The 10962-nt window shown below is 39.0% G+C and overlaps 1 protein-coding gene across 1 annotated transcript in view; it reads left to right on the top strand.

Annotated features, from left to right (window-relative positions):
• abcc4 (ATP binding cassette subfamily C member 4 (PEL blood group)) overlaps window positions 1-10962 on the top strand; it is a 40530-nt gene extending 29568 nt beyond the window's left edge. Inside the window, exons 22-31 of the mRNA XM_065293738.2 lie at window positions 1-17; window positions 204-323; window positions 411-521; window positions 2310-2410; window positions 5329-5520; window positions 5609-5854; window positions 6496-6668; window positions 6750-6855; window positions 8593-8727; window positions 9367-10962. Coding sequence (XP_065149810.1) covers window positions 1-17; window positions 204-323; window positions 411-521; window positions 2310-2410; window positions 5329-5520; window positions 5609-5854; window positions 6496-6668; window positions 6750-6855; window positions 8593-8727; window positions 9367-9456 — 1291 coding nt within the window. The 3' untranslated portion in view covers window positions 9457-10962. The remainder of the gene's footprint in view (window positions 18-203; window positions 324-410; window positions 522-2309; window positions 2411-5328; window positions 5521-5608; window positions 5855-6495; window positions 6669-6749; window positions 6856-8592; window positions 8728-9366) is intronic.

Here is a 10962-nt window from a genome sequence, read left to right on the forward strand (position 1 = left end):
GCGACTCGAATCCACGAGTAGGTGTTTTGTAAATCTGAAACAAAAATTTTTATGTTTCTCGAAAACACAAATATGATGTGTTGGAGTCTTTCGTGCTATTAAAGTTCTTGATATATTTAATATTAACGGACTGATTATTAGATTAAGACTTTAGCTTTGATAGGGTCGACACAAAAGACAGCAGTGTATTTGTATCTCTACAGCACGAAGTCCTGTATTCTCCCACCTGTCGTCCTCCCTTCAAGGCTTGTGTACTATTCGTGCCTTTAAAGCGGAAGAAAGATTTCAGCAAACCTTCGATGCTCATCAAGATCTGCACTCGGGTTGGTACACGAGTCATTTTTTGAAGTTAGACAGGACTGGATTTCTTCAGATTGTTATGTAACATGAATGTCACATGTTTTGTACAGAGGCTTGGTTCCTGTTTCTGTCCACCTCGCGATGGTTTGCTATACGCTTGGATGTAATGTGCGCCGTGTTTGTGACCATCACAGCCTTCGGATGTCTTCTGCTGAAAGACAGTAAGGAAACGGCTACATAACTCAGCAAATGTCACAATATTTCCAATAACACAATGTGTGCTAACCACTGACAGTGGTTAAAGAGGTTCAGCCAGATAAGGACATTTTTTAATAATTGCATATATTCAATTCATTATGTTACCTTCTTATATAAGGCTCAACATGGTGAAGCTCCTAAAATCCCATACATCCATTATTAAATTCTGACACTAAATAATACATTTTTGATATTTAACAATTAAAGGTGCACTGTGTAATTTTTTAAAGGGACACTCGAGTGTTAAACCTAGAGTTAAACATTTGATTTGATGATATTATGCAACGCCCGAAAATAGTTCCCTTGGTAACTTTCAATAGCAGGGGACTATTTTCAGTCGCTGCATAATATCATTGCACCATGGTACGGCAGCAAAGTCCTTGAATATTACGATAGAATGAGAGTATAGTTCCTAGCCATACTGGCCTAGAAAATCACAACTTTTAATTTTTGTCAACCTTAGTACACGATGTAACTACAGAAAGTTTTAAATGGGAAAAATATCAAAACTCTTTGGTCATTTTTGAGTGCGATGCTAATGGTCTAATCAGATTCAATGGATTGTGCTAAGCTATGCTAAAAGTGGTAGCGCCAGACCCAGAGATCGGCTGAATGGATTCCAAAACTGTAAAAATCAAGTTTCCCTTTAAGTAGGATCTCTTGACAAAAATGCAATATAATATACATAACTATATTATCAGTGGTGTGTAAAGACCTCACATAACGAACTGTATTGTTTTATTATATATTAGAATTAACCGTTTTTATCTACATACACCACGGGCCCCCTAACAAGGAAGTCTACATTTTGCTCCACCATGTTTCTACAGTAGCCCTAATGGACAAACTGCTCTACAGAGCGTGTTTTGTCACTACGTTGTCTCAGACGATGACGTGTTTGTCTTGTGGCGGCTCCCGTAGCTTCTCTATGCGTTTCGATAGGGAGGGATAAGCTGTGGACTTAGCAGTTGGATCTCACCACTAGATGCCGCTAAAAATCTACACAGTGCACCTTTAATATCTGTAGTTTAATAATATAAAATAATTTGAAGAACGGTAGTCAAATACATCTGGTAAAGCATATTTGGGTGAACTATTTACTCAAAACTGTTATCGAGATCCTTCTATTGGTAGTCGCTCCGTTGCATTATCACACATTTGCATTAGGGATGCTAAACAATTAATCGCGATTAATCGTTAGCAGAATAAAAGTTTTTGTTTACATCATATATGTGTGTGAACTGTGTATAATAAATTTGTATAAATAAATGTACACTCATGCATGTATATGTTTTAGAAATGTTTACATGTGTATATACATTTGTATATTTATGTATAATTTATATTATATATAAATATAAATACTTAATATATATAAAAAAAATCTTAAAATTATACATGAATGTGTTCATATTTATATATATACATATTTATTATACACAGTTTACACACATATGTGATGTAAACAAAAACTTTTATTCTGCTAACGATTAATCGCGATTAATTGTTTAGCATCCCTAATTTGCATAAAGTTAAACTTGTGAAATTTATAATTTTCTCATGTTGTCTCAAATCATCAGCTTTCATGAAAAATGTATGACATCTATCACTAAGTTAATGTAATTCAGTGTCAGTGTAAACGCCCATTTATTTTCATTTTAATTTTACATATTACCGGTGTGCTAAATCTTCTATTAAAGTCCGAATCTTGTGAATGAAGCACTGATGGTACCCTTGTCTGTTTCTTTCAGGTATGGAGGCAGGTGCGGTAGGGTTGGCTTTGTCTTACGCTGTCACACTTATGGGAATGTTTCAGTGGGGCGTCAGGCAGAGCGCTGAAGTGGAGAACTTGGTAAGAACCTCTTAATATTTCATCTTTCCTGCAGTTTACCTCAGTTCTAGATCTCTCTCTCAAGAAACCTTAAATTCATAGCCATTTGGTGTTTCCCATACATTAATTTCCAGTATTTGCGGCGGCCCAACACCAAATAAAAATTGACCACCGCAAATGTTTTTTTCACTACCTCTCTCTCACATGACAGGTTGTGTGCACTGACCCGTGGCGTCAGACTCTGGGATGCGTTTCCCAAAAGCATCGTTAGCCGACCACTGTCTTGCTGTTAATGACAAAGTTCAACGATTTGGTGTTTCCTGAAACCATATTTCAAATGAACATTCGAAACTTCACCTATGGTTACGAGCATAGTTCCTTGTTATTATGATATGTAGACTTACGTTGATCATGCTTTTGAACAAAATAAGCAAAAAACATGTAGGGCATTCTATATCTATCACTCTAAATATATAAAAATTTAAAGGGGACAGAGAATGAAAAACCATTTTTACCTTGTCTTTGTTGAATAATGGTAGTCTACCCGCATTCACGAACATACAAAAAGTGCTAGACATGCTAAACATCTCAGTCTCATAGAAATTCCTCTTTTAGAAATGTCAGCCAGAAATCGGCCCAATCTGAAAAACTGATGCTTATGACATCACAGGCATCTAACTGCCCCTCCACTTTAAAATAATTGGCTACATTTTTTGAGTGGCAGCAAAGTCAGCCAATCAGTAATGAGATTGCAAGTTAAGCCAGTAGGGGGAGCCAAATAGGTGCAAAACCACTTGTTTAAAATCCCCCACCCTAATAGAGCTATCTGAGAGAGGTTTTTAGGAAGCTTCTAAGGCATTACAGACCCAAACAAAAACATTTTTGTCTACATGTCACAACACAAGACAAGGATAAATACCCCGTTCAATCATTCTATAGCACTATTCGGACGGGATTAGTTTTCCAAACAACGTTTGAGTTTCAATGTGTCCCCCAGGACGTCTGTGATTTTATGTACCGATTCGGATGGGATTAAAATGATGCAGGCTATTCCAGAGATGGGAGTGTCTGTTTCATGCATTTGGGCGTTGCAGAAGAGCACGTGCTCTGGATGCGCGTGTTTGTAATGTTTAAAATTTTGCTTTAAATGTAAAATTATGACAGAACATGTAATTTATAAATTTAATTTTAACAAATCAAAATAAAATATACAAATCCTACTAAAGTAACGTTAGCCTATATGTGTTTTATATAACTGTCTGCTTATAATAAACCTAAAGAAATGAAGAAATAATGATTAATAACAATTTATTATCTTTATTAATTGACATTACCATTCCGGAGTTGAACAACATTGAACGGAGTTTCTTATAACGTTACTGATATTACAGTGGCCAGTCTTAACAGTGTTTGATATTCAGCTCGTCTTGATTTAATTATTTTATTTTGCCGAATGCGTAAAAACATCCATATCTGAATGAATGGTACTCAGGAAATACAATATACGCGCATTAGTAAGACCTTACGGCAGATCACGTTGGCCAAAACACGAAAGGAACCGCGTTTTTAAAAGATATTGCGGGCAAACACAGACATTTGCATCCGGACGGGATTCAATTTCTCAGAGGACCTCTGAGTTCGGCGAAAAACAGTAGGTAAATTGCTCTGGAATTCTTACGGAGGTCGTCAGAGAAAATCACAGACATGGCCGATTCGGACGGGATTAAAAACACAGAGGACCTCTGAGAAGCACGATTTTCTCAGAGGTCCCCCTGTAAAACTAATCCCGTCCGAATAGTGCTTATGCCACCTTTAATTTTACGTATTTGAAAACTGCGCATGTGGCTGCCTACGAGCTTTAAGACCCTGGGGAATCGCTGGAAGAAGTGACGTTAGAGGGAACTTGCACATGAATTAAATATCTTGAAGTTAAACAACAAAGAACTAATAATCTGAAATTAAATCGATTTAAACAGATGAATTAAGGGGCTGTCCACACCGAGACGCGTATCACTGTATACATATAAATTTGTTACCGTATTGGCGTTTCATCCACACGGATCCGGCGTTTTGGGAGACTGAATCTGCTATTTTTTGAAACCGGGTTCTAAAGTGGATAAATCTGAAAACGACACCCTTGTGGTTTCGTCTGTACAGCCAATCCGTATATTTTGTGAAGCGAAACCGTCATCACATCACGTGTCGGAAGCGTCACACGTAACAGCAACAACAATAACGGCGGACTACGTGATTGTGTTCGTGCTACAGAAGCTACTAAAGCCTACTAGCTTTATTACAGCAAAATCTATTGCTTCTATGCAATTGTGGTGACCAACAAGCGATAATGGACAACACCATACGTTGGTTATGCGCATGCTCAAAGTCTTCTTCTCCGTGTATAGTGTATATCTGTGGCAGAATTACAGCGCCCCATACTGGTTTGGCATATATACTACACCACTTTCAGTCGGTTTCAGTGGTTTCGTGCTTACGGATTATTTTTTTAGAGCAAGGAAAAAAATGATCGGATAAGGAATGCACCGGCTTCGTGTGGACATAGCCTAATACTCCACCTCCCATGTGACATCATCGGCTATGTTGTCGAACCAACATGGTTCAAACGACGAATGTGCAACAAAGTTACTTTGCTTTCAGGAAACAGTTTCTTCAACTATGCAACGTACTATGGTGGTTCGGCAAGGAGCCACAAGACTGTGGTGGTGTGCACATTTTTAGTGCCAGTCGTGTCAAGTAAAAGCAACTTTGCGCACCCCATATTAGTTACCCATTATTCACCCATCCATTTACAAGAGTGTCTATCTGTTTGAATTAGCTTGTGGGGTGTCATGAGGGTTTCATTAAATACACGGGCCACCACCATCTAAGGTTTTAGGACAGTACTCAAATTTTCATAATGACCGTATGATGTTTCCTTCTAGATGACCTCGGTAGAGAGAGTGGTCGAGTACACGGAGCTAGAGAGCGAAGCCCCATGGGAAACCCAAAAGCGCCCCCCTCCCGATTGGCCAAATCGAGGTCTGATAACATTCGACAGGGTCAACTTCTCCTATAGTTCGGATGGACCTGTAGTCCTCAAAAACATCTCAGCCATGTTCAGACCCAGAGAGAAGGTTAGTCTGGCACAACACCACACTAGTTCGGCATACTAACCTGTTGGATGTGTGAAATGAGCCGGGGTTTCTGTTTTGTGTTCTTCAGATTGGAATCGTCGGGCGAACCGGCGCGGGGAAAAGTTCCCTGATATCAGCTCTCTTCCGGTTGACGGAGCCAGAAGGCAAGATCTTCGTAGATGGGGTGTTAACCTCTGAGATCGGCCTGCATGATCTTCGGCAGAAGATGTCCATCATCCCGCAGGATCCGGTGTTGTTCACGGGAACCATGAGGAAGAACTTGGATCCCTTCGGCCAGCACTCGGACCAGGACCTGTGGAACTCTCTGGAAGAGGTACATACATGTTTTTATCATTTGTAACCACATCGCCCAAGACTGGAATTAAAGGTACACTCCACTTTTTTTGAAAAATGTTCCAGTTCCTCTAGAGTTAAACATTTGATTTTTACTGTTTTGCAATCCATTCAGCTGATCTCCGGGTCTGGTGGTACCACTTTCAGCATATCTTAGCACGATTCATTGAATCTGATTAGACCATTAGCATTGCGCTAAAAAATAACCAGAGATATTTTTCCTATTTTTAAAACTTGACTCTTTTATAGTGACATCGTGTACTAAGACAGAAGAGTCAAGTTTTAAATAGGAAAAATATTGAAACTCTTTGGTTATTTTTTAGCGCGATGCTAATGGTCTAATCAGATTCAATGGATTATGCTAAGCTATGCTAAAAGTGGTAGCGCCAGAGCCAGAGATCCGCTGAATGGATTCCAAAATGGTAAAAATCAAATGTTTAACTCTAGGGGAGCTGGAAAATGTCCATATTTTCAAAAAAGTGGAGTGCCCTTTAATATCAGGTGTAAATTGAGTCATACATTTTTTTCCGATGTAAACATTAACCACAGTACTTGAATTCCTATTAATATGTGATCTCAAAGTCCATCTGAATTAATGACTGCATGCCCGTCTGTTCAAAGGTCCAGCTGAAGTCAGTTGTGGAGGAGCTGCCTAGTAAACTCGAGACAGAATTGGCCGAATCAGGATCGAACTTTAGCGTGGGTCAACGTCAGCTCGTCTGTCTCGCAAGGGCCATCCTGAGGAAGAACCAAATTCTCATCATCGACGAGGCCACTGCAAATGTTGACCCTAGGTGAGATCTTTGACCTGTTACCATAGCTAAAGCTGATATATTCCTAGAACAAAGCTTTACATGTATGCATGTGTTTTACAGGACAGACGAATTGATCCAGAAAACCATCCGTGAGAAGTTTAAGGAATGCACCGTTCTTACCATAGCGCACAGACTCAACACTATTATAGACAGCGATCGGATCATGGTGAGTGTTGAGCTTTGTTTATACTCGTGTCTTGCTCCATCTGTGAGGATACGTTTGTACATGGCACGCTCGGTGTTGTACTATACTTTAAAGCAGCAGGGGCGACTCCAGTAATCGTGTCCAAAAGGAATTGAATAGTAAAGGATAGAAGTCGTTCACTGGAACAACCATCGCACTTGTAACATAGGCGCTAAATTCGAGAACATGAATAAAACAACATATGTCTTAAACATTAACATTAAAGGTGCATTGTGTAACTCTTAGGCGGATCTCTTGACAGAAATGCAATATAATATTAATAATTATATTATCAGTGGTGTATAAAGACATTACCAAATTAACAGTATTGTTTTATTACCTTACATTAAGCCGTTTTATCTACATAAAACGCAGGTCCCCTAAAAGTCGACATTACCCGCCTTCATTTTGCGCGGTTATGTTTCTACAGTAGCCTTAAATGAAGAAACTGCTCTTTTAGAGTGAACTTTGTCACTATACGTTGTCTCAGTCCTCTGGCGGTTACCGTAGCTTCTCTATGGGTTTTCAAAAGGGAGGGGTGAGTTTTGGACTGAGCCGCTGGCTGCATTTCGCAATCTCACCCAGGGTTTCCCGCAGAAAATTTGTTAGTTAAGGTGGTTGAGGTAATCAAAGCAGCAGGGTGTATGCGTCATGATGAAAATGAAAAATATTTTTATTTAAAACACTCAAATAAAACTTAATTTTGATACTAATACTAGACCATTAATGAATTAAATGTTTTTAAAAGATACCTCTAACGAAAATAGCTGCGTGATGAAGTGAAACTAAAGGGTTAATAAACACAAACTGAAGCAGATTTGTAGAACGTCTGGCGAACAATGATAAATAGCATGAAGATTGCAAAAACTGATTACTATTAATTACATAATCTTAAAGGAGTGTAACTACCCTGTAGCATGTTATTAATGCACATAAATAATGTGAGCAAGAGCGCTTAACAATTATATCGAATCAACAGGCACGTGCAACCTAGCTAGCAGGTTGCTCAAACAACAAAAATCACCAGCTAACTTACTTTAAATTTGCAAGAACTATAGACTAATACAATAACAGGCTTAAATAACCCCAGAACATAAGTCCAATTACAGTTCTCACAGATACGCGTTTTATCAACGGGCTCCTCCAGACAGTTGACGAACCATTTTGGCCGCGTGGCGCGCGTGCCCGCTCACAGTGTGAAGCGCGTCAGCGCTATTCTCTAAGATGCACTTGACGGCCTTTTGTACATACATTTTTTTTTTTTTGGACGACCTAGTTAAGGCGGTAGGGTTTCCCAGCTTAGGCGGGCCGCCCTGTCACCGCTAGATGCCGCTAAAAATCTACACACTGGACCTTTAACGTTTTTAATAAACCAACAATACAGAAATCTTAAGGTGTATATTTTATTTCTCACCCAGCATTAATATAAATATAAGCCAATATTTCTGTATTTTTATTTTTACTAGTAAATTTTCCATACCTTAAAAGTCACAGATAAAGAGTCTATGCTAGGGTTGTTACGATAGACTTGAAAATTAAGGAATCAGCGCGTCTTGGATCCTTGCTTGAACCTGAATGGACCATCTTGACAATTCCTCACCAATAACTGTAGAGAGTTCGCAACTTGGCACATTTATATAAAAAAAACGTGGTCACAGGTGTTTTTGATTTATTTCTGGTTACCAGGTACATAGCATTAAATTTCTTGTTTTCTTGCAGGTTCTGGATGCAGGTCGGATCAACGCGTATGACGATCCCTTCGTTCTCCTAAAGAACCAGGACGGCATTTTCTACAAGATGGTCCAGCAGACAGGAAAGGCAGAGGCGGCATCGCTGTTGCACACTGCCAAACAGGTGAGCAAACACTTTAGTTTTATCCCTATATTGGATGGATTTACCGTCTCAAGCCAACGCAAAGTCGTCAATCCGAATTCTTGACACATGTACCTGTGCCAGAAACCTACAATACACGGCGCTTGAAAGAGCCCAAGCCTTTGTGCTGTCAGTTAGTATTTGTTTCCCTTCCTTAGCGGCGTGTTGTTCGGCCCCCGTATCGGGTTCCCTTCTGCCTCCTTAAACCGGTGAGCTCATTCTTAGTGGATCCGACCGCCAAGGGTTTTCAAAAACATCTTACCTGATATTAGACCACTCTGCCTTTGTGCAGCGTGAATAGCAGCTCAATTGAGAGTATATCTGATAGTGTGGCCAACTGTTTGTCGGCCATGCTTTGTGTCGCCGGGACTTTTCTTAGGGGCGGTTCGGGGAGGGGGATTCGAACACCAGGTGCTTTTTCTTCCTTTTGTCTTTAGGTTCATTGTTAGCCATGGGTGCTTTTAAATACAATGAGGGGTTTTGATTACTGCATAATAACGATATTAAATAAGGGGGGAATTTTGCTTCCATTCAACACGCTGTGCATGGGAAAAAGCGACGCCTTTTATCTCACTCCAGGTCTCATTTAAGGGTCACGTCTATCTCTTTCTTCGTTCACAGGCTTACTTGAACCGCAGCCCATCCCACCAACTCAACGGCTTTGCCACCACAGGAGATGGCAGCCTGGTTATCTTCGAGACGGCACTGTAACGAGCATGTGCCCGCTAAGTGCTTAATCTACACGGGGCACGGTCGCTTCCAGCCACCCCGGCATTGTCCTTCTGCGGGGGACGATGGGGCAAAGGTTCTGCCCCGGGTCACCACTGAGAGATCTCTGCTCGGTCAGGCTGAGCAGAACCGGGGAGGTTTACGTGTGCTCGTATTCGCCAACCACTCCAAAGAGGAACGAGCTAATACTCCAGCATTATGATTCCTCCAATGCACTGTAGTATACAGGATGTTTTTTTTATATATACGTGCCTTATTTAAGTGTAGTACCAGGACTTATAAAGTCTCACATGGGCCAAAGAGATAAAAACTTGCCTTTGCTTAAAACTAAACTGTAAGCCAAACTGAAACTGCTGCTTGGATATACCGGTGCCTCTATGTATTAAAAACAACATAAGATGCAACACCACCAGCTTTTAGATGACCGAAACACGGTCAGGTTTAAAAGAGAGACCTTTTTGTTTGTTTACTCCACCTACTTCAATATCAATATATAATGCACATGCATTATATGCATTATATTTATGTATTTAATTGAAAATTGAAAGTGTTGAAAACCATCAGTTTCTTGTGCAATACAGACAAGACTGAAAACTTTTTGGTTTAATTTTATGAACGTGTAATGCAGTCTTTAATTTGAAAAAAATAATTTTTTTTGTGGATTTGAAAGCGTGAGATGAACTGTGAATTTATTTAATATAATTTTTCTCAGATGCTGAGATGATTTATATTTTAATATCTTTATTATTTCCTTTAAGGGAATGACCGATTTGTGCTTTAATTTTTATAGGGGAATACAAAGAGAATGTTGTACCTACCTAAAATATTCCCAATTAATCCCGACACCTTAATTCAACAAATACATTTAATTTGGCCTCCTAATTGACTTAATAAATATGACATTATGGCAAATGTTGTCATATTTGCTCAGCGATAGACTTTATCCAATGAAAAAATGCATGACGTGGTTTTGCATTTTAAGTTTTGTCCTGTGATAAGTTTACATAACTTTATAAAAACAGGTCGAAATTGTTTAACTTAATTTATTAAGTTAAAGGAACAAAAAATTCTGTTGATTTGATTTTCGATGCATTTACCATGTGTACGAGTACACATTCGGGAACCAAAATCATTTTAAAACATCTTACTTTTACAAACTAGGGAATGTAACTCGCTCAAAATGGGTTTTTGAAAAACACTACACTGAAAAATGCTGGGTTGTTTTTAACCTATGGCTGGGTTAGTATTGGACAGAACACATGGTTGGGTTATTTTAACCCAAATGCTGGATTGCATTGAAATAAATCAGCATTTTTTTAATGAAACTGCCTTATTTTGGGAATATTAAATTCTGCTTTTTTTTTAATTACGCATTATGTGTTAATTTATAAATGTGTTCAATTTATGAAATTATTAAATGATTGAGTCACATCTGCTCTGGTATTTGTACCTGTATGTGGTCAGTAAAATATCTGTTTGCACTGCCAA

Source organism: Paramisgurnus dabryanus, chromosome 7 (assembly GCF_030506205.2).
Source record: "Paramisgurnus dabryanus chromosome 7, PD_genome_1.1, whole genome shotgun sequence".
In the NCBI taxonomy this organism is placed as follows: Eukaryota; Metazoa; Chordata; class Actinopteri; order Cypriniformes; family Cobitidae; genus Paramisgurnus; species Paramisgurnus dabryanus.